This window comes from Endocarpon pusillum (assembly GCF_000464535.1).
Source record: "Endocarpon pusillum Z07020 unplaced genomic scaffold scaffold2714, whole genome shotgun sequence".
Taxonomy (NCBI): Eukaryota; Fungi; Ascomycota; class Eurotiomycetes; order Verrucariales; family Verrucariaceae; genus Endocarpon; species Endocarpon pusillum.
The window spans coordinates 49,095-73,026 of NW_006916228.1; the positions used below are offsets into that span (position 1 = coordinate 49,095).

Below are 23,932 nucleotides of genomic sequence, written 5' to 3' on the forward strand. Positions count from 1 at the left end.
TCACTTCATCTGTCTTACTCTTTGTGCGCGCCTCTCTCTTCCTGTCCTTCTCCCACTTCTTATGCCTGTCTCTTCTCACTCCCTCTTTCCTCCCTCTTCCTATCCCGCTTTCTCTGACTTATCACTCCTCCTTTCTGCAGCATTTTTTTACAAGTATTATACAGGCGAATTCGGATGAGGGGTACCCTTAAGCAATGTTGGAGATGATTGATCAGTATACCTGGTCGGTCTTGGTTGACTAACATGTCTATCTACCATACGCACGCAACTATCGTTTTTCATGGAACTGAACAACATGATCGGTTGGCTGGCGGGACGCTTTGAGTGCGGGAGAAGCAGAGATGAGGCATGGTAATGGTCTTGAGGTACGGAATGTCTGTACTCAATTGAGAAGGGAGAGCAGAGCAGCAGGTCAGGTTGAGCAGTTGGCTTGAACGGGTTTTTGAAGCAGTGATACCTTGGTTTGCTTACTTTGCTTCCAGCTCGATGCTTTCGCTTGCCCTAGGGAGTACGGTTTGGGTCTCCTTGCCTATGGAATCTGGTTGAAGTGGGGAGCCGATGATGAGAAAGGTAAGGAAAGAACTGGAATCATGGGTTGAAAGACGTGTTGATTGCACAGTATGGATAGCTGCGGAGCGAAGCGGGAATAGACTTGGGATATCAGGTAGAGGAGGTATCGGTCGTTTCAGAAATAGTTCAGGAAATCGTAATTTTTAGTAAAGAGGCGCTGGGTCAGGAGTTGTCTTACGGTACAGCGCCGGATATGTGGGAGAAGAGAGCAGCATTTGCAATGTGAGAACGTTTGGTTTCGACTTGGGCACTCGTGGGAAGCGGGTGGAGCCTCTACTTTGATGCAGCCGTTTTTGTTGCGATGGTACATATAAACTCGAAACCGACAACTGGATATCACCAACTAGATGGTCATTTACACTGCTCACAATGAAGAGATTGCATTTGGCATCCTAACATCACAGTTTGGCAAACTTTAACCGGTCCGAAGGAAATAGATAAGAAGCCAGCGCCCATTTGCTTCAAGAACGAACTTGTAGTGGATGAGTTAGATCCTGGGGTCGGGCATCAGCTTGTCATCCTAGGAGTTGCTTTCCTTGCAATGTTCACAACCACCATCGGTTTGCCTCGCCAAAGAATTCCAGCAATGTTTTAGCTAACGGCTTCACAAACTAGTAATGCTAATCTGTTTCCGTCCCAAGAACCCTTATGAAGCCCCATAGTCTGGCGTTTGGCAGACATGATGCTTGCAATCTTGACAGTCCCTTTCTACTGCAATATCTCTGCTAGCAGTCTATCTTTGAAGCCCAGGCCGTTCTCGCTAATGCATAGCGAGTTTATGTTAGCTGTCACAAGCGATGATCCAGATGCTTTTTGCGAGTGCAGTATGAGCCATTTGCCATTCTTTCCCTCGTGGAAATACTGAGATCTTGATCGACTATGGGATGAGCCACCTTATCGACGACGTACTTCAAGAGAAGTGCTCAGGCTCATTGATTGCAATGGGCAAAAGCTGGCTCACCTTGTCCTTCAAATATGCTAGACCACATAGGCGTAGATGGAAAGATTGGTGTGGGTCTGTTCCTCAGCAATCTGCGCCAAATAGTGTTCGGCGTAAGCTGTATAGTAAGCGCGATTGTCCTTGAATGGACATGCTGGTCCGAGAACAGGGGCCTACTTGCTTGCTAGCGGACAACGCGGATTTGGGGGACTGGTGTTGTAGGGATGCGTTTGTATTGAAGGGATGGCGATATCGATCGATTAGAAAGTCCGCTACTTCGCCGAGGACTTTCGCAAGCTCTTCTATAGCCAAGAAACCAGTAGAGCGGTCCTCATACCATTGTTTGCCAGACATCTCTTCTAGTCCGAAGCGAGTACGCAACCTTTAGGTTCCTTGAAAGCACGTAAGTCCCATCACCCAATGCTGTTGCTTTGACATTCCTGGTGACAAGGGTAACAACGTGGGTGTCAGATATCTACTCGTAGGTGTTCTTTGAATGCTAAAAGACCAACCGCAACAGGGACACGGACCAACCATGACGGGAAGTGGCATCGAAGACTATACGGAGACGGTAGTGGGCGCCTCCCACATGGTCAGCTCCATGATCAAGGGTGTACATCTTTATCTCCCCTCAAGCCTGCCACCAGTTGGCAGACACTTATGGTTGATTGAGGATCGAGTTGCAATATCGCATTCTCTGCCTGCTTCATAGATATTTTCCGTAATCTGCCATGTCAGAAAACAGGAAACCACAATCTTATGATTCAGACCCAACTGCTCTGGATTGTGCACGTAAGATTCTCCGTCGACACAGGATACTTACGCGGGCTTCTTCCAGTCTGGTTCGTTAAGCTCTGTCCGAATGCAACCACCCCATGCATGGCTGGTCAGACATTTGGATGTGGAGCATCTCAGCCCAAGCGATGCTGGTGAACTTGGCTACACCCTCGTGACTGTGTAATAAGCATGCCTCGGTCGAAGTACGGCTGAAGGTTGCAATAGATATGTGGTGTGAGTTTGGAAAAGTTTGTATCCCAGGTGTTGGGAACAATTGGGCTGCTTAGTAAGTGAGGGAGAAAGAGTATGCTGACATCGTTCCAGCTCCAGACCAATAGTAGCCATCTTCATCTTGCTGACGACCTCGACGGCTGCCGATATCGGCACAGGTACGTAATTCTTGGATCTTCTGCGGCATCGTTACAGAATAAATACCCACGTTGATTTATATCGTCAAAGTGCAGAATTGCAGTCAAGATGCCTTCTGCTGTGCAAAAACCAAGGACGCTGTACGACAAAGTGTTCCAAGACCACATCGTAGACGAGCGAAGCGATGGAACTGTTCTCCTCTACATAGGTGTGTGGTACGGCCTTAGTGATGATCATTGCAGCAAACTGAACTCTTCAGATCGCCACTTAGTGCATGAAGTCACCTCACCTGTACGGTTTCTCCTGTCTCCCGTCTGGGAAGCCCATTGACACTTTACAGCAAGCCTTTGAGGGATTGAAGAAAGCTGGGCGCAGAGTTCGCAGACCCGACTGCACGCTTGCAACAACTGATCATGTAAGCGACACAGGAGGAATGGGACTTTTTCATGCTAATGGGCAGTTTTAGAACGTCCCCACAACTCCACGAAAGAACTTCAAAAACGTGGCCGAGTTTGTCAAGGAAACGGATTCACGAATCCAATGCGAGACATTAGAAGAAAATGTTAAGGATTTTGGCCTTACGTACTTTGGCCTTGGAGACAAGAGACAAGGAATTGTGCACATCATTGGACCTGAGCAAGGATTTACCTTGCCAGGGACGACTGTTGTTTGCGGTGACAGCCATACGTCAACGCATGGCGCATTTGGTGCCCTGGCTTTTGGGATCGGTACAAGTGAGGTTGAACACGTTTTGGCCACACAATGTCTCATCACCAAAAGAAGCATGAATATGCGCATCCAGGTTGAAGGCAGACTATCCCCCGGCGTTTCTAGCAAGGACATCATTCTTCATACTATTGGGGTGATCGGCGCTGCAGGAGGAAATGGGGCTGTCATTGAGTTCTGCGGTTCTGCCATCCGACGCCTGAGCATGGAAGCAAGGATGTCGATTTGCAACATGTCCATTGAAGCTGGTGCTCGTGCTGGCATGATAGCCCCAGATCAGACCACTATTGATTACCTGAATGGCAGACCTCTTGCGCCGAAGGTTGACAGCAACGAATGGAAGAAAGCAGCCAAATATTGGTTGAGCCTAAGGTCCGATGACGGCGCTACCTACGATACTGAAGTCTTCATTGATGCCAAGGATATAGTTCCAACAGTGTCTTGGGGTACCTCGCCTCAAGATGTGGTTCCTATCACAGGTGTTGTGCCAAATCCTACCGACTTTACAGATGAGAACAAGAGGAAGAGCGCAGAACGGGCTTTAGACTATATGGGACTGAAGGCGGGTACACCAATGCAAGACATTGAAATCGACAAGGTTTTCATTGGTTCCTGTACCAACTCACGCATTGAAGATCTCCGAGCAGCGGCACGAATTGTTGATGGTAAAAGGGTTGCATCAAATATCAAACGCGCAATGGTAGTCCCCGGCTCTGGCCTTATCAAGGAGCGAGCTGAGGCGGAGGGCCTTGACAAGATATTCACTGACGCCGGGTTTGAGTGGAGAGAAGCAGGCTGCTCTATGTGTTTAGGCATGAACCCAGACATTCTATCACCCCGAGAACGCTGCGCGAGCACCTCGAATCGGAATTTCGAGGGCCGTCAAGGTGCCCTTGGCCGAACGCATTTGATGTCTCCTGCCATGGCTGCGGCTGCTGCTGTGGTCGGAAAATTGGCTGACATTCGAAAGCTTGCAAATGAGAATGCAACACCTGCAAAAGCGTCACCCAAGATGGATGTAGCTCCAACCATTGAGGATGTTGACAGCGAGGAGGAGCTTGAACGGATTATGGACATTCCGGAAGATAATCAGCCACATGTCAATGAAGCTGCTATGAAAGCCGCAAGCGGCTTACCAAATTTCACCAAATTGAGAGGAATCGCGGCTCCAATGGACAAGGCCAATGTCGACACGGATGCTATCATTCCAAAGCAGTTTTTGAAGACTATCAAAAGGACAGGTCTGGGTACTGCGTTGTTCCATCCTCTGAGATACAACGAGGATGGTTCAGAGAATAAGGAATTTGTCTTGAATCAGGAACCATATCGGCAAGCAAAAATCCTGGTGGTGACAGGACCTAACTTCGGCTGTGGCAGCTCACGTGAGCATGCGCCATGGGCGCTTCTTGATTTTGGCATCAAATGTGTCATTGCACCCTCTTATGCTGATATCTTTTTCAACAACACATTCAAGAATGGCATGCTACCTATAATCATGTCAGATAAGGATGCTCTCAACAAGATCGCTACAGAAGCCAAAGCTGGCCATGAAATCGAAGTCGATCTGGTGAACCAAAATGTGAAAGATGCACAAGGCAACAAGCTGGCCGACTTCGATGTCGAGGAGTTTCGAAAACACTGTTTGGTCAACGGCCTGGACGATATCGGACTCACAATGCAAATGGATGACCAAATTAGGAAATTCGAGAATAAGAGAACGTTAGATACACCATGGTTGGACGGAAGTGGCTATCTGAAGAGAAACAGAAGTGGAGCTGTGAAGGTTACGGCAGTGCCTGTGCCGACCACGAACAGGGGAGAAGAGAAGACTGAGCCATTGGAGTGGTGACGGTGTGAAGACTCTTCTGCAAACCATTATGCATAGTAATCTATAACCATTTCCGTCCCCTATAGCATTATTCGCCACCGTGCAGTTGCCAGACGCTTGTCTAGAAGACATGTCTAGCAAGCGCGTGTCCACGACCTTTGTTTCTGCGAGTTAGGAGATAGCGTTGTAAGAAGAATGCCGCCAGCATATAGCATCAGGAGTCCCTTCGACAGAATGTCGCTCAGATCCTTCAACCCCTTTTGCAGAATAAGAATAAAGATCTTGCCAATTCATCCTTCAGCGGAGGCGTTTATGGTGTTGCTTGTTGTAAACCCAATGTGCGCTCTGATGGATCGGAATGGAGACAGTCCAGAGAAAGCAGGAAACAAGAGCAAGTCTCGCTAAAGTGCAATCAGATCATGAATGAAATCGTTCAGTCATATCAATTTCCAGTAGAGCAGGCCCCCGATGCTCACTTCTAGTGGTACGAGTTGGTCCTTGGTCCTCAGAAAACTGCGCTGCTATTTGTTCAGAAGTCTCCAGTGCAAATTTAACTCTGTGTGTGTGTGTGTGTGGTAGTGAAGCTGATACGTCGACGTCTTATGTATCCCTTTTCGTTGTCTAAAGGGGTTGTCCTCTTCCGGCTTGTTTAGCGGTAAGTTAATGCGAATACATCAAGACCAGGTATTTACCGCAAGTTTCCCAACAATCCAGATGCCAGCAAACACAGACGTCACCAGCCACCCGCCAATCACACAGGTACTTCAGAATGCAGGAAATGAGCGGCATGAAGGAACCGATAAATTGCATATTCCAACTTACTACGTATTGCCACCCTGTGAGGTGTTGACCAATTAAAAACGCAGACAATATGCATCATGCGTCTTATCTAGCGAGCCGTTGCAAATCTGCAAGGGTGGCTGCAGTAGATGATATGTCGTTGCAGCGGCTGGAGCAGTCTTAACTACTTCGAACGCAACCTTCAAGTGTCCAGCTAATAGTGTGGCCGTTCCCTGGTGGCAGCATGTCTAACCCACAGAAATGGAACTTTGCCTCTACACCTTTACTGCTCCCTACTTCACCTCTAGGGCCATCAACCGTCCAGTTCAAATAAACCAGACCGTTGCACCCCGCAAAATGCGCCATCATCACCTTGGCCGTTTCGAAAATGAGAGGAGACTTGGAGGATGGATAAGGACTCCACTTTAATTCCCCCAAATGCGGACATAAATTAGTAGGTTACGAGGCGTGTCAGATAACCAAGCCTCCGCGTTGTTGGCTTAGCGATACGCTGGGGCTGAACTTGCTAGCTACCATAAAATGAAAATGTCGCCTTGAATCGCAACAAAGATATGAAAACTCTAAGTTTGTCTGTTCCTTTTGCCGCTGCTGGTATAAATCCGTGGTCCATGTATCACAGCATCCCAACTCCGCCAGAGTCAATAAGAATCTTGGGATGCCAGGAGCAGGCACAGGGCAATGGAGGAGCTGCGAGTGATACAGTGCAATCAGCAGAGATTGCGTTTACTACGTATGCCCACTTTGAGCTGAACTGTTACTACGTAATATGAATCACCCTTATCCAGCTGGTTCTGATTAGGCACCCCAGTGTCGACCGACAGACTGTAGCTCCCTCTTGCCCTCAAGTTGCTGCTAGATACTAAATCCTCGCTATTGGAAAGGAACCAGGCGCTGCAGCATGGAATGAGTAGTGGCTAAGCAACATGTCAAAACGGAGTCTCGGTTTGAAGTTGAGCATGCCGGCTTACATAATATCAGGTGGCTATTCACAACAACTACTCCGTACTACTACGTAATATTATGACTTGGGCTTCTGACATGTCATTTTAGGGATGTTATATAAAGATTCGGAGTGGGAAATGAACATCTGAGGCTAGGGCATGAGAATATAGCATCTCAAATACGTGCCTAATCAAATAGGCCGCGGTTCTGTACGAAAACCTTCTCGAGCTGCTCGGATAGCCGTTTCGCTTGTATCTTGATCATTATGCGGCTCGGTCTGAATCTGAGCCATCGTAATAGACGTGGATGTGGACCTCGACATGCACGGGATCTCCATCCGTGCCCAGCTCAAAAGGAGCATGTACATCCTCAGCCTTGCCAGCCTTGCCAGCCAATCAATCAATCAATCAATCAATCGGTCATTCTGCTCAACCTCAGTTGCGCTGCCTGTCTCCCAGATATATCTGTCGCGTCTTGGACGCGTAATGGCAGACTAATAGCTGGCTCCACAGGTGCTAGATGCTCGGTGCTCAAATGTTCACATGAGCGCGTTGCCAGGAGGCGGGCTTTCTTTGTTGGGTCCGAAAATAGCATTAGTGATGGCGAAGGTGGCATTGACCATCACTTAACCACCGCGGTCTAGCTTAAATACGAACGATCCAGTTTTAGCTCCTTCGCAAAGAACCCACTTTGGCACTTTTCAGCTTTTAACCCTGCAAAATGGTCCAGCCGCAGGGGGCAAGCCCCCAACCATGCTTCTAGATCAGCCATGCCACCAGACTGCTGCCACCGGGTCGGCCTGTCCTACCATGTTGCTCGTACAGGCGACTTTCTAAGCAACAGATTAACCCTGGCAGTGGCTGGCCAGTACTGTAACGCGATCGGTAAGCTTGTAATGCACCAACTCCCAACTCTCCTTTCTGTCCGGTTGAACGATCCTAGCAGAGAGGAAAGGGGCTACCGCTCTTCCCTACCTTTTCGTTTTAGGGCGGTGACTTTAGCTCTCCATGTCAGGAGGCTTCCTTTCTGTCTAAGGTTCCATCGTAGCACTCATTCTCACTCTCTTGAGGGTTGTCAGAGAGCCACCACCCGGAGGCATACGTTCGCTTACACTACCCAACATTTCTTTCTTTCACAATTTTTACGTCTCAATTCAAGTTTGAGGGCCACGGAACGCTTCGATCTTCACACTCGTTCAGTTGGTACCTGTCCCCCGACTACTTGACGAAACCTCGACTTTGAAGGAACGACACACGACACACGACCTCCTCAAACTACCCTCTCAGCACATAGTCACCAATCCTCCCTTCAGCAGATCTGACAATACATCCAAGGTTTTTTTGGACTAATTTTCAACATATGGTGGATTGATATCACGCATGGTCTGCCGTTAGCTTTTCGTGCTGCTACGTGTTGCACATCATGAAGGTGGGCCCGCAGGGCCTGCTGTTGGTGCTGCTTGCAGCTACCTCGACAGCACTCAAATATGATCCAGATTTCCTCGAATACAACCTTAATCAAAATCAAACGGCTACACATCCTATTGATTACTGGGGGGAGTGGGAAGGACACGAGTTCACACCTTCGCCAGAGGATTGGAGATTTCCTTTCTACACACTCTTCCTGGACAAATTTGCAAATGGAGATCCAACGAACGACAACATAAACGGAACTGTCTTTGAGCATGATTTGAGCTCGAATCAAATGCGCCATGGAGGCGATGTTGTTGGTCTTGTGGATACTCTTGATTATCTGCAAGGCATGGGCATCAGGGTAAGGCGTTCATGCCCATCTCGAGTGGCTTTAGCGGTGACTAACCGGCACAGGGACTCTACTTGGCTGGTTCAATCTTTATGAATCAACCGTGGGGTGCTGATGGCTATTCACCGCTTGACTTGACAGTACTGGACCAGCATTTCGGCACTATTGCAACCTGGCGAGAAGCTATCAATGAGATCCACCGCAGAGGCATGTATGTGCTTATCGATAATACGATGGCAACGTAAGTGACTTCCTACTACGATCTTGTTGCCCTGATTTATTGCTGACTCCGGCCCAGTCTTGGTGATCTCCTGGGTTTTGAAGGCTATTTGAACACAACTACTCCCTTTACTCTAAGCGAGCACAAAGTTCAGTACAAAAGCAAACGGCAGTATTTGGACTTCGAGATTGGCAACGAGTACAACGAGACATGCAGTTACCCTCGGTTTTGGCTAGAAACAGGCTACCCTGTTGGCAGTGACGTGACAAGCCGAATGAAGGGTTGCTTCGATAGCGAGTTCGACCAATATGGCGACACTGAAGCTTTCGGTGTCTTCCCTGATTGGCAACGTCAGTTGTCGAAATTCGCGTCCGTCCAAGATCGTCTTCGCGAATGGCACCCACCTGTACGAAGCAAGCTACAGCGCTTCTACTGCATATTGATTGCTATGCTGGACGTTGATGGCTACCGGTATGACAAAGCTACACAGTCAACTGTCGATGCTATGGCCGAAATGAACGCCTACTTACGCCAGTGTGCCGCCCGTTATGGCAAAAACAATTTTTTCCTCCCAGGAGAAATTACTGGTGGAAACACGTTTGGCGCTATTTACGTTGGCCGTGGAAGACAGCCAGATATGCTCCCTGATTCCATCTACGATGCTGTTATGATGACCAATAACTCGCAAGAAAGATTTTTTATCCGTGAGCATGAAAATGGGGCGCTCGACGCTGGTGCGTTCCATTATTCAACGTATCGTTCTCTGACGAGGTTTTTGGGAATGGACGGGAACCTTGCCGCTGGATATGACTCGCCTGTCAACTGGGTTGACGCTTGGAACACCTTCCTTCTCACGAATGATTTCGTCAACGTAAACACGGGCAAATTTGACCCTCGCCATATGTTTGGGGCCACCAATCAGGATGTTTTCCGATGGCCTGCCATTAAGAATGGGACCCAAAAGTTCCTCCTCGGACAATATATCATGACAATCCATCTACCAGGCATTCCACTTCTTCTGTGGGGTGAGGAGCAAGCATTCTACGTTCTCGACAACACCGCATCCAATTACATTTTCGGTCGTCAAGCAATGACCTCTGCCACAGCCTGGCAGATTCATGGGTGCTACAGATTGACTTCGACGCAATACTATCAGTTCCCGTTGGAGAAGGCTCTGGACGGCTGTAATGATCCAACCGTTAGTCTTGATCACAGAGATCCGTCCCATCCCATCCGGAACATTATTCGTCACATGTTCCAAATGCGCAAAGACTTCCCGGTGCTCAACGACGGCTATTCTCTGACTCAGCTTTCAAATCAGACTACTCAGGTTCAGTATCCAGGTTCGGGCGGTGTAGCCACGGAGACTGGAATGTGGTCCGTTCTGAGAAGCCGCTTTGAAGGCGTGCAAGACCTTGGAGGCGAGAATGGTAACCAGTCGGTGTGGCTTGTGTACCAGAACGACAACCGAACAATTGACTACACATTCGACTGCAGCAACAACGATACTGGTCTCAACATCACCGCTCTGATAGCGCCGTTTGATTCTGGAACCATCGTCAAGAACCTTTTCTTTCCGCATGACGAGCTCGAGCTGGAGGACAGTGTCCGTACCCTAGGCTTTGAGGGAAGTACGAAACCAAATGGGTGCGTCTCCTCCTTGAGGATGGAACCGTGGGATTTCCGAGCATATGTTCCAAAGGACAAATGGATTGCTCCAAAACCGATGATCACAAAATTTCTCCCTGGTCATGACGCCCGTTTGAACTCTACGGTTGCGGCTGATGGCGTCGAGTCAGTGAACGTTGAGATCCACTTCTCCGCAGAAATGGACTGTGCCAGCGTAACCGAATCCATAACGTTTAATTCCACAACAATCTCTGGCAACAAGCCTACTGTAAACACGGGCAGCGTTTCTTGTGACCCTCTAGGTGATTCAGAACCACCAGATTATATCGGTGGAATTGCCGGAGCCTGGAAATGGTCAGCGACATTGGATGGGGTCGAAAATGGCATCCATCAACTGACACTCAGAAATGCTTCCGTGGCGGGTGGTGGCGATGGAACCAATGCCGTTGACCATTTTCTGTTTCGCATTGGTCAAACAAAGAACCCCATGGTGTTTCCTTTCCAAGCCAATTATACCACTGACCTCCTGCACAAGGATGAAAAAGGTGATTTGTATGTTTCGCACAACGCGGCCGGTGCTGACAAGTGGCGATATTCTCTGAATTGGGGTACCACCTTTTCCGACTGGATGCCCTACAGAGGCGGCAATGACTCAGTGCCGAGCCAGCCTTGGTCAGGCACGAAACTACAGGCATGGAAAGGGGACCACGTTCGACTCGAGTACTGGAGTCGTCTAGCCGGAAGCAGCGATCATGTTCAGCAAGGGGACTTAGACTCCCAGCAAACTCCCCGTCGATTTCCTCATCTGTTTCTCAATGGACCCTATAATCAGTATGGGTACGATGCAGGTTTGAAGAACGACCTTCAACTCGAAAGCGACCAACGTTGGAAGCATACATTCATGACTGAATGGCCAGCAGTGGCTCAGATCAATGTCTGGGGCGTCAATCCTGATGGTCAGCCGGATCAGTCTTTTGTGCTAGGTGACGCAGATGGCGATAGTGTCTTGGACAGATTACCACCATCCGCACTCTCAGCTGTCACGTTGAACATTACGCAGCATCCTCCAAGCCCATATTTGGCATGGCGCATTGAACTCAATGACGGCAATCTTCGGTTTCGTCTCCTGCCCGTAGGATCGAAGTACCAGCAAATGGCAATGTTCTTCTTGCTGTGGATAATCCCCATCATTACTGGAGCTATTGGGGTGTGGGCGTTCATGAAGTCTTTCTACCAGGTCAAATTCAACCAGATTGGTATTTCGGAGAAGAGTACTTTGATTCCACTGGCTGTGCGCCGAGCCTTCAAGAAGAGGCAACAGAAAGATGGCGAATCGTTGAACCCACTGATGAAATTAGCCAACAAATCTGGCTTCATGCAGTCAAGTTCAATGTTTGCCAACAAAGGTGCGCATCGACGCATGGTATTGATTGCAACCATGGAGTACGACATTGAAGATTGGGCGATCAAGATCAAGATCGGTGGTCTCGGTGTTATGGCACAGCTGATGGGCAAGAACTTGGGACATCAAGATCTCATCTGGGTGGTTCCCTGCGTTGGAGGAGTCGATTACCCCGAGGACCAACGAGCGGAGCCAATGACCGTTACCATTCTTGGCAACGCCTACGAGGTGAAGGTGCAGTATCACGTCCTTCGCAACATCACCTACGTTCTGCTTGACGCTCCAGTCTTTCGGCAACAAACGAAAACCGAGCCTTACCCACCCCGTATGGATGATCTGGACTCTGCTATATACTATTCGGCTTGGAACCAATGTATTTCTTTGGCCATTCAACGCTTTCCCATCGATCTGTACCACATCAACGATTATCACGGCTCTGTTGCTCCACTATATCTCCTACCACAGGCCATTCCCTGCTGTCTTTCACTCCACAACGCTGAATTTCAGGGCTTGTGGCCAATGCGAACGCAGAAGGAACGTGAAGAAGTCTGCGCAGTCTTCAATCTAGATCCCGAAATCGCAACGCGTTATGTTCAGTTTGGTGAAGTCTTCAACTTGCTCCATTCTGGCGCCTCCTACCTCAGAGTACATCAACAAGGGTTTGGAGCGGTAGGTGTCTCCAAAAAATATGGTAAACGTTCCTATGCTAGGTACCCAATTTTCTGGGGGTTGAAGAAGGTCGGCAACTTGCCCAACCCTGATCCTTCTGATACCGGCGAATGGAACAAAGAGCTCCCTAAAGAGGAAGACATTCGAGTCGATCCTTCATTTGAAGCAGGTCGAGCAGAATTGAAGCGACAAGCGCAGGAATGGGCAGGCCTGGAGCAGAACCCGAAAGCAGAACTCATGGTTTTCGTTGGTCGTTGGTCTATGCAAAAGGGTATCGATTTGATTGCTGATGTCTTCCCATCAGTACTGGAACAGCACCAAGATGCCCAGCTCATCTGTGTTGGCCCAGTCATCGACCTGTACGGGAAATTTGCTGCTTTGAAGCTGGACCGTATGATGAAGCTATATCCGGGCCGTGTCTTCTCAAAGCCCCAGTTCACCGCCCTACCGCCCTACATATTCTCTGGTGCTGAGTTCGCGCTAATACCCTCCCGTGATGAGCCGTTCGGTCTTGTCGCTGTCGAGTTTGGCCGGAAAGGGGCTCTAGGTATTGGAGCAAGAGTTGGCGGGTTGGGACAGATGCCAGGCTGGTGGTACACTGTGGAGAGCACAACAACGACCCATCTGCTACACCAGTTCCACCTGGCTATTGAAGGAGCTCTCAACTCCAAACATGATGTTAGAGCAATGATGAGAGCAAGGTCTGCAAAACAGCGATTCCCAGTGGCACAGTGGGTAGAGGATCTTGAGATCTTGCAATCAACGGCCATTCGGATCAGTAAGAAGGAAATTCGCAAAGGTCATGGGGAGCGATCATCGTCTCCTGGCGGTAACACGCCCTTCAGATCTATCCAGGATGGTCGAGAAACGCCCATCGGGATGCAAACACCACCCATGTCGCATTCTAGAAGCAACAGCTACGTCGGTTTGAACCGATTGAGCCAAGTCGGCCCACAGTCCAGGAATACTATCGTGTATAGTCGGGATCAAAGTCCGGGTGGGTTTGAGGAGAGACCAAAGACCGGCCTCAGCCGTCAGCTCTCTCTCGGTGTCAGATCTGGCCCTGGTCATTTACAACCACCAGGCAATGAGCGGCGAGGGAGAAGAAGACTGCAGAAATCAACCCCTTCAGCAGTGCCCGAAGACGAAGACGAGAACGCTGTTGGTGTGGCAGTCACAGATTATGATGACGAGAGCGACGAAGATATCATACCGAGTTATTATGGGGACGATGAGTACACTTTGACGCCCGAGGAGGCCGAGGCCAGTCGGAGATTGCATCATTCTGGTGGAGCACCACCGCTACCACCCATCGGTCGGGAGTTCTTGTCACCAAGAAAATCGAGCCATGGCCCTCCACCAGGCGATAGCCCCCATGCATCTTTCCTACGAGCATCCAATACCCCCCCTTCTATGCCTGGCACACCTCGTGCTGATGAGGGACTTCTCCCACCGGCACGACCATTCGCAGGGGATTCAGTCTCCAATCGGCTCAGTAATGCTTCTATGCTATCTCTCGATTCTGTAGTTGGCGATAAGAAGGACTTCAATCTCCAGAAGGTGGATCCGTTCTTCACCGATAGTACCGGGGAGTTCTACGACGCATTCTCCAAGAGGCTGGAAAAACTCAATGGAGACAACTCCGAGTCGCAACTCTGCATTGAGGACTATCTTGTAAAGTCGGAGAAGAAATGGTTCCAACGTTTCAGAGACGCCAGATTGGGTCGTACGCACTCTCCATCCCCGTCGATCTTCCACAAAAAGGGTGGTTCTCGTGCGCCTTCACCCGCTGGCTCTATATTTAACGAGGACCTCGACAGTCGAGGATCTGGTTCCGACGGCAAGGAAGGCTCGGGTGATGAATTCTTGCTCGGCAAAGACTACGTTCCACCGACCGGGTTGAAGAAATGGATGCAAATGCGTATCGGAGATTGGCCTGTCTACTCGTTCTTCCTTGGCTTTGGCCAGATCATTGCAGCCAATTCCTACCAGATCACTCTTCTGACTGGAGAAGTGGGTCAGACTGCCACCAAGCTCTACGTGATTGCCTCCATCTACTTGGTTACGTCGATCCTGTGGTGGTTCGTGTTCCGTTCATTCAAATCCGTGGTTGCGCTCAGCACGCCATTCTTATTCTATGGTGCCGCCTTCTTCTTCATCGGTTGTGCTCACTTCGGCACTTCCGAGGACACCCGAGGCTGGATCCAAAACATTGGCACGGGCTTGTATGCTACCGCCTCATCATCTGGTTCGATCTTCTTTGCACTCAACTTTGGTGACGAAGGTGGTGCTCCCGTCAAAGCGTGGGTCTTCCGTGCCTGCGTGATTCAGGGAACGCAACAAGCGTATGTGGTAGCACTCTGGTTCTGGGGCTCTTACCTCACCAAGAGGACCAATGCGGGTGTGTACGAAGGCACGCCCATTGCGGACACATGGAAAATGAGTGCTATCACGTTCCCCATTGCTATCATGCTGTGGGTTGTTGGCACGTTGATGTGGCTTGGACTTCCCAATTACTATCGTCAAGCACCAGGCAAGGTTCCATCCTTCTACCGGTCCCTCACTCGCCGTAAGATCATTCTTTGGTTCTTCGTGGCTGTCGTCATCCAGAATTTCTTCCTTTCGGCACCTTATGGCCGCAACTGGGCTTTCCTATGGAGCAGTAATCACACACCCGCCTGGCAGATCGTGCTGCTTGTCATCTTGTTCTTTGGTATCATCTGGGCTCTCTTCCTCTGGATCTTCTCCGTGCTGTCCAAGGATCACTCCTGGATTCTCCCCGTCTTCGCTATTGGTCTGGGCGCACCTCGATGGGCACAAATCTGGTGGGGTACGTCCAACATTGGGCAGTACGTACCATGGGCCGGCGGGTACACTGCGGGAGCACTGGTCTCGAGATCGTTGTGGCTATGGCTTGGTGTACTGGATTCACTCCAAGGTGTCGGCTTTGGCATGATCTTGCTACAGACGCTAACCCGAGTCCACATTGCCTTCACTCTCCTGGCTGCTCAAGTGTTGGGTTCCGTTGCCACCATATGCGCACGAGCGTTCGCACCCAACAGAATTGGCCCTGGACCAATTTCGCCGGATATCTCGGGTGGTGTTTCAGCGTTGTGGGAGCCCTGGTTCTTTATCTCTCTCGCTTTCAATTTGCTCATCTGCGGTAAGTCTTTAACCCTCCGATACTATATTGGATTCTCACTGATCGCTTCGCTAGCTGGCTTCTTCCTTTTCTTCCGCAAGGAACAACTCTCTAAGCCATAGATATGGCTGGCCATCACACCTTCCCAGCGAGGCTCTCTCTTGCAACGACTCGAATGTATATTCCACCATTACATATTCTCATGTTATGAAAAAACGGATCCATCTGTATCTCTACAGTATTCGCATACAGATGCGCGCTCCTCGATGGTAGCGCTGGGGCGGGGGAGCAGATTTGGCGTCTCAAATGGGGATTTTGTTCTCACTAGACTGGTCGATCTGTGAGGATTGATTATTTGCAGCGTTTAGCCATGTCCACCTAATCTTCTATTCCTAATGGTCAGTCAGTATCTTTAGAGAGGTGGTTTGTCGATTGACTGATCGACTGTATCTGTGGAGATAGAGCGGAAATTAGATATGTTGGTTGAGGGAAATGAATGAGCATGATTGAGATCTTGAGTCCAGATGGAATCCTCTTCGTCTTCCCACTTTTCTATGTATGGAAAGTCTTCATAGCTTGTCTCTGAAGAGTTCTGTCGATCACCATCCAGCATGCGGGAGAGACAGAGTCCCAGGCAGAAGGTATGTATATGTCTGTACAAGACTGGGCAATTTGGCATGTATAATGGTATCCACATCATGCTGAATATTTCCTTGTGGAGATTATTCATTTAGGTTGTAGGTAACCGCTGTACGGAGTATCTGCTTCAAGAATACTCTGTAGTATCTTGATACTTCTAGCAGCCACCAACTTTATATGTAATTGTGTGGCGCTGCGCCGCCAATCATCTCTGCACCCATGTCTACTTGTCCTCCTTGGCATGATGACTTACTACATATAGTACGCCACATCTACCATTCTTATGGTTTACTTTTTGTCTTCGCTATATCACAAGCATCATGGAACCCACTACTATACCGATCGCTTTCCAAGTCCTCCTCTTCTTGTCTCTTGGGGTTGCTTTCATTCTCGGCGCGACATGGACCATCACGAACTTACGCTTCTACGCCCATTTAAGGAAGCTCGCAAATGGAGAAGACAAAGACCCTTCAACAGAGCCATTGGCACTGCCGTATGCTGTGCCGTGGGTCGGTAACGCTCTTGGATTTCTCAATGAGCAAGCGTCGTTTTGGGCCAATATGAAGTAGGTACATGTTCATACTGCTCAAAGATTCGAACCATCTGTCATTTCCATGTGCTCCCCAACGTCCTGTATTACCTTTTCTTGGACTGCAGTGGCTTAGATCCATCCTTTTGCGTTGTACTCAGGAAAACCCTTGGTCCCAATCACCAGCTCTGCACAACGCGGCTGGGACCCGCAAAATGCTATATCATCACTGGCGGCCAGAACATCCAAGCCATGTTCAAGATGTCTCGACATCTCTCCTCGGATCAACTTGAACGCCAGATCATGAAATCGGTCTTCCATCTTCCAGACCGTGACATCGATACCATACTGCAGCCAGCTCACGACGACAAAGGGAAAGTCACAGACATGGGAAAGAAGAATCGGATGTACGATGTCGAGAAAATCTACGAGAATTTCTTGTTGACGCCGCATGCGGTCAATTCCCTGACGACGAAGTTCTTGGATGTGTTTGGTGAAGTTCTGGACCAGGCGCCTGAGATACCCCCACTTCCAGAAGCGAACAGCAGAGAAGCAGAATGGGCGACGGTCAACTTCTATGAGTGGTTCAAGGATCACATGTTCACAGCTTCTACGACTGCGTTCCTTGGCTCGAGAGTGCTGGAGATGAACCCTGATCTCGCCAAGGACTTTTGGATCTTCGAGGAGAATTTCCTGAATCTGGTATATGGACTACCGCGGTTCCTGGCGCGAAGCGGTAATGAAGCCAGAGATCGGCTTTTGAATAGTGCCAGTCGATGGCTGGACGATGCGCACAATCATGGTGATATCGAGAACACTGAGGACTGGGATCCATATTTCGGATCCAGGTTTGTCAGGGAGAGAGAAAAGATGGACCAGAAGATGGGACTGGGCACTAAATCAAAAGCGGGTGTCAGGATCGGTTTGCTGTTTGGGTAAGTACTTGTCCATTGCATGTACCTCTCCGGAAAACATCAAGTTCTATGACATCAAGCTAAATCCGTTTCACCGTTTTTTCCCTATAGAATATCATCCAACGCCATCCCTGCCACCGGCTGGATGCTCCTGCACATCCTCGCCTCTCCAACCCACATCCTTCCCCGAATCCTCTCCGAAGTCCAATCCTGTCTCCTCCCCAACGATGACAACAATAACACCACCACCCTGTCCATCTCCATCCCCGATCTCCTCAACCCAACCCGCACCCCGCTCCTCCACTCCCTCTACACCGAGACCCTCCGCCACTACCACGCCCTCAACCTGTCCCGCGACGTCAAATCCCGCTGCACCATCGACGGCCACCTGCTGCTTCCGGGAAACATGGTCATGGCCCCCAGCTGGATGATGCACCGCAACGAGGACCTGTGGACCGATCCTCCCCCCGACGTCTTCTACCCCGAGAGATTCCTGGCGACGGACGAGAAGAGCGGGGAGGTCACCTTCAGCACGGCGAAGACCGGTGGAGGAAGGTACTTCCCGTATGGAGGTGGGGCGCACATCTGTCCGGGGAGGGTGTTTGCCAAGCAGGAGATCCTGGCGGCGGTGGCGAGGACGCTGCTCGGGTTTGAGTTTGGGTTGGTCGACTGGGTGGAGACGGGCACGGAGAGGGTGGTGGGGAAGAAGGGCGTGGATGGGAGGGGGTTTCCGGGCCATAAGAAGGGGTACGTGGGGTTGGGGGTGATGGTGATGGAGTGGGATGCTAGGGTCAAGGTGAGGAGGAGGAGAGTGGGGACCGGTGGAGAGGGTTTGGTGAAGAGCTGATTTCGATCATTTTTGGGAGAGTCGGTTCTGCAGTGGGGAACGGTTTGGAATCTGAGGCTGAAACCCTAAAATGATATCGCTGGTTTATATCTGGTTTGGGGACCAGATGTGGTGCCAGTTACATTTGTAGCGTAGGAAGGAGAGAGGATGGGAAGAAAAAGACTCCAGAGCGTATGTACATGTGGAAGAAGGCGCCTTGTTCGTTGTAATACACAAAAAGTCAATAAATTTCTTGTATCGAGCAACTGCGCACCTATTCCTAGTCGTCTCTTGCTCAACTTACCTATATAGTACTTTTGATGTCGAGGTAGCCAGATGGGGGGAAAGGATATATATATATATGATGGGCTACATTATGTGTGTACATTGCAAACAAGACCTGATCTTTATACCGAATGAGGCTCTGCAGGATTTGTGGATGGGATGGAAGGAGAGAAACAGATTAGTCATTGGCGATTGAAGGAGAATGTATAGACGAGGATGAAAGAGGAGCTGCACGCCATGTACGGAGAATATGTGTGTATGTGAGGAAAAAGAAGTGGATTGACGAAGACGCGTTATATATGCATTGGCCGGAGGTAAGATTGTATACAAGGTTGGATGGAAATGAGAAAAAGCCTGACATGGCTCTTTTTCGTGCCGCATAGGCGCCTCTCTTTCTCCCTATCCATTCAGATGCTCAACTGTACACAGAGTCCAGCTTGCTGCTGCTGCTGCTGCGCCAGCCCTCTCAAGCGCTCAACCCACAAGACTCTCATCCCCACCCCCACCGTCGATCATCTCCATCCAGCCTCACATTTTCTCAAGACCCAGCACAGTCTAGAAATGAACCGTAGTCTCTAAACAGGTGATGGGCTCCGCATCTTTGGAGACCACATTCGCAATCACGGTATACTGGCCCGGAGGCACCTCTCTCGGGATCTTGACGTCGTGCACCATGCTCATCTTTCCCTTCTTGAGCGGGCACTCGAGATCGACTTCTTTGATCTGCGAACACAGATCGGCCGTCGTCTTGATCAGGGTGATGAGGCCGTATTTGACGGTCAGGGCGACCGTGGCACCGTCGGCAACGTCTTCGCTGAAAGAGCCGGAGGCGGTGATGGTGAGGTTGGAGTTGCTGTAATGGGGGAAAAGGAGGGTTAGTTTGGCTATGGTGGTGGTGGCGTGGTAGAGGGTGGGGGGTGGATGCCTACCTTTTGGGTGGGTTAGGGTCCAGATCGACCTTGTCGATGTCGAGGATGTAGTTTTTGGGATTGCCGCAGAACTGGATGAGGAGGTTAGGGATTTAATTGCCATAGATGATATGCTGAGAAGTTGTGGCAACGCACCTTCAAAGGGTTCTTGCCTGGGACATCGAAGGAGTTGGCTAGAGGCGCCTGGTCATGGCTGAAGACCGAGAAGGACTTGGAGGCGACGAGGGAGGCAGACAGGAAGGGGAGGAGAACAGAAAGTATCCTCATTATGAGATGCTGATTCAAGATGGTATAACTGGTGATTGGCTAGGTCTAGAGCCTTATGTATGCGAGTAGAATGGTGGAGGTGCGATACAACTAAGTTGGAAGCTGAATGATGATGCTGAGAGTTGGTTGGGAGCTCTGCAGCGCTATTTCACACCTGCGCGGCTAAAGTGGGCGCCCCCATCTTAGCTGCAGCAGGTACCAAGTATTAGAAAATACCTCTGCACCAGCCCCCCAATAGGTGCCCATCACTGGTAAGCATCACCCTAATAATATTGAAAGTTAATCCCCACGCTGAGCAATGTTTAGGTCTAGGTATTGATCTATTACTGGAGTACTGGATGACACTAATGATGCAAGTGCAAACAATGCGCCAAACGTGTAGCAAATGCGCGTCTTTCAATTAAAACCCATCAAGGAGGTGCACGTGTATACACGTCCGGTAGAGAGAGTGCAATAGAATCCGCTCCGAAATGACGATCGGTATCTCCAGATGATACCAATAGAATAGAGACAGACTTGTTTTTCAGTGTGAAAGATTTCTGCGATCCTGGTATTGAGGTAGAAGAAGAAATTAGGGAGCGCGTAAACAGTGTTGGTCATGTTGACACTAGTAATCTTTATACGTAGTATGTTCAAACATGGCTTTGAGTCTCACCCTTCTGATCCGCTGGCACGTAACTTCCTGATCCAGAATCATTAACGAGTACAACAAATTCCACCCCTGAGAGCAATCTTCCTCCAAGACGAGCAACTTATGGTGACCAACCCCTTTAATAACGACTCTGGCATAGTTCATCACATTGCCTAACAAGGTACCGCAAGAAGATGAATCTGCTGTCTCCCTCTTCCAGCGGCTGGCAGGATAATAGGAGTTGTCTACTTCGCGAGGCGGCGATCCGAAGATGATAATCTTACACTATTTAGGCATTTTCCAGTTGTATGACTGCTTGACACATAACACTCTATGTATAAGTCCAGTACTGGTAACCACGTGTACAGGACGACGATGAAGCTGCAGTGTTCTTCCTAGCCATCCATTCAATGATGACTAGTCATCTGCTGTGCCCAGCATTAAAGCTTTCTTGTTGCTCTTGCAGCATCTCAGAAACATTGGCCATTTTGAGAAGATCTCCGCTTCTCTACACTAGACCCCGATGCTAGACCTTCTCCAGCTCGAACCGTCTAGGGTATAATCCCTTCCTCGATGACAACATTGACCGACACGTCCCTTGAGAAACTATTCCCCAAACAGTCTTTTTACTCTTCGAAGCACGCTGTCCTTTTCTGGGTCGTATGGGTGATCTTTGCTGGGAATTTCAAGTATCGCTGGGAACGCCTCAGTAAAGCTATCTACCTGATATCGTATCTTCTCGGCAACCTGGAATCCATTGAGCGTCAGCCCCCCTTGTCTCGGTTATGGGGGCGTCATTGTGAACGACTTATCAAGGAGGATTGAAGAAGATCAGAGGTTATGGCTGAACGCGTGAGACGCATGATGCCTACATGTTGATTTATGAGCAATATTCCGATGTCCTTTCTTTCCCTGGTAAACCGTGTAAATGCTTGCTCGATCTGGCTCGCCTCAGTTTTTTGATCGACGATCAAGAAGTTTCGTTGGGAATCTGGAGGATCTGTGACATGACCGACACCTGCGAGAAGCAATCCTGTTACTGAACTATTGTTTTGTCAGTCGAAGAATGTAGAAGAGCTTTTGTAGGATGGAGGATAGGCGCCAGATGTGGGGAGTAATGGTGCTCGAGGCATACTCTTCGTCTCCAATAACTGCGAGGAATTGTCGGTCCTTAAATTGATCAACTTAAGGGCTTCGTGATCAGACGGACCAGTGACATACCTTGTAAGCGGACGGTGGAGCTGCCATATTAAGTCTCTAAAAGTAGCTTCACCTGAGCTTGCAAGGCCAAGAGATAATATGATCAGACTGAATCGTCGCCAAGTGTTCTCAATAGGCAAAGGTATGAGTGGTGATTGTTATTCCATGATGGCTGTCACAGTCTGATTACAGTATAAGGAAGCTTTGCTTGATGCAGATCCCCGAAAGCTCGGGCCACAACCGACGAAGCTCAGAACTTCCCGCATGTCATTTGTTTACACGTGTACTACGTATCTACGTGCAGAACAACTCACCACTTCACAACGTGAAGAGTCACAAGAGAAAATCTAGCACCTACTAAAAGAATGCGAAGTCAAGTACTGGACCTATTCCCAACTGTGCCGTTTCCCAAACCAAACCATGCCACGCCTGATCCGCCGACAGCCGCTGTTAGAACGCATCCAGGGCTATCTGAATCCGGCCGATCTTCTTCTTTGGTTGTCTGAAGAATTTGAGTCACAGGGATGGGATCAGCTTGAGAAAGAATGGGCCGTGCCGATCGGATTCGTACTGAATCTGACCTTTATTGTTGCAAGAGCCAACAGTCGAGGTGCATCCGAAAGTTATGATGATGTCTTTGGGGATACTAGGAGGGCGACAGGCTGGTTTAGCTGGTTGGTGAGTACTCCGTATGAATTTCCAGGTTTGGCTCGTGGAAGCGGTGCTAACTGTTCTGCAACCAGGCCTCGTTCTTGGTCCATTTTTTGGCCCTTCTATCATTCGTCAATGCCACCTGCACATTTTGGCGCAAAAGACATTATCGACTGTTCGAAGCATCTGTCGATACTGTCCCTAGCACACCCTCGGCTTACCGAGTCCGTGTAGACTCTTCCCCAATATCATCCTCACCTCTACGATTTTTATCGAACATACTTGGGGCAGACAACGCGCAGTCGAGAGCACACCCGGATCCACAACGAGATGTCTGGGAACTGGCCGTTTGGGATCCATTGCCTGTCTGCTTGAGACTCTTCTGTTATTTCAGTCCTGGCCATGTGTTGATATACTGCCTGTTCTTGCCTACAGCTATAGCAGATCCAAGACCTAGCATGACCATTGTTACTGCGATTGCTGTTTCAGTACTTCTGTCAGTTCAGCTGTCAACGCTACAGTCGAGTTTTTCGCAGCAATCGAAGGACTCAGCATTGATCTCGAAGGAACTCCTCCACGAATACGACACCAAATTTGTCCACCCGAGAACCCAGCCATTGTATCGGGACGTCGGAACTCAGTTCACGGAGCAAGCATCTCATAGTGCTCACAGGGATGAAAAGTATAACTTTGTTGAAGTCCATACACCTAGAGTCGTGATCAATCGAGGCTTCAAGACCAACCCGAATCCCAATTATTCGAAGCACACAGATCCGGATGGTGTTGCTGCTCGGCCAAGCTATTCGCGAGGCCTCTCGTCCACACCCAGCATCATTCCAGGAGTGCAGCCTATTCGGACCCCTGCACATCTTCGCGACTCTTCTTCGCCCATCAGACCTAGTACTGCTATACGACAGCCCCAATTCAAACCTGCGCCAGAATCACAACCAGGTCTAGGTGGAAGCCTTGGGGTTTACTCACATGCAAACTCGCCTCTAAAGAAAAATCCATTCGGCGGTCCTGATATGAGAGGCAAATATTCCAACGATTACATTAGGGAAAGAAGTTTGAGCCCGGAGAAGAGACCACCAAGCCCAGCTAAGCGGATGAGTGTTCCATCGACGGGCATCAACACTCTAGCTGCAACCAAAAGATGGGGACATTTGCAGTCTAATGCTAGACGTGAAAGTGGAAGATTTTGATGGCAACAATAGTGACTAGCTTATGAGCGAGGTACACAGATCTTTTTGTCCAGTAGAACCATCTTCGGCCTGATTCATGTTGG

General features: G+C 49.4%; 5 protein-coding genes across 5 annotated transcripts; 4 read left to right on the forward strand and 1 right to left on the reverse strand.

Annotated features, from left to right (window-relative positions):
- Positions 1-2,764: 2,764 nt before the first annotated feature.
- EPUS_06040 (3-isopropylmalate dehydratase) lies at positions 2,765-5,231 on the forward strand (the record flags this gene model as incomplete). Its single annotated transcript, XM_007803729.1, has 3 exons — positions 2,765-2,947; positions 2,997-3,071; positions 3,123-5,231. 3 exons carry the CDS (start codon positions 2,765-2,767, stop codon positions 5,229-5,231), a joined length of 2,367 nt encoding a protein of 788 aa, XP_007801920.1.
- Positions 5,232-8,375: 3,144 nt separating this feature from the next.
- Positions 8,376-15,898, forward strand: EPUS_06041 (uncharacterized protein; the record flags this gene model as incomplete). The annotated part of the gene is made up of 4 exons (XM_007803730.1): positions 8,376-8,726; positions 8,780-8,955; positions 9,013-15,797; positions 15,852-15,898. The coding sequence occupies 4 exons, from the start codon at positions 8,376-8,378 to the stop codon at positions 15,896-15,898; spliced, it is 7,359 nt and encodes a 2,452-aa protein (XP_007801921.1).
- Positions 15,899-16,735: 837 nt separating this feature from the next.
- On the forward strand, positions 16,736-18,705 carry EPUS_06042 (uncharacterized protein; the record flags this gene model as incomplete). Its single annotated transcript, XM_007803731.1, has 3 exons — positions 16,736-16,980; positions 17,106-17,879; positions 17,970-18,705. 3 exons carry the CDS (start codon positions 16,736-16,738, stop codon positions 18,703-18,705), a joined length of 1,755 nt encoding a protein of 584 aa, XP_007801922.1.
- Positions 18,706-19,524: 819 nt separating this feature from the next.
- On the reverse strand, positions 19,525-20,165 carry EPUS_06043 (uncharacterized protein; the record flags this gene model as incomplete). The annotated part of the gene is made up of 3 exons (XM_007803732.1): positions 19,525-19,822; positions 19,899-19,969; positions 20,034-20,165. 3 exons carry the CDS (start codon positions 20,163-20,165, stop codon positions 19,525-19,527), a joined length of 501 nt encoding a protein of 166 aa, XP_007801923.1.
- Positions 20,166-22,416: 2,251 nt separating this feature from the next.
- On the forward strand, positions 22,417-23,849 carry EPUS_06044 (uncharacterized protein; the record flags this gene model as incomplete). Its single annotated transcript, XM_007803733.1, has 2 exons — positions 22,417-22,674; positions 22,740-23,849. 2 exons carry the CDS (start codon positions 22,417-22,419, stop codon positions 23,847-23,849), a joined length of 1,368 nt encoding a protein of 455 aa, XP_007801924.1.
- Positions 23,850-23,932: the final 83 nt, after the last annotated feature.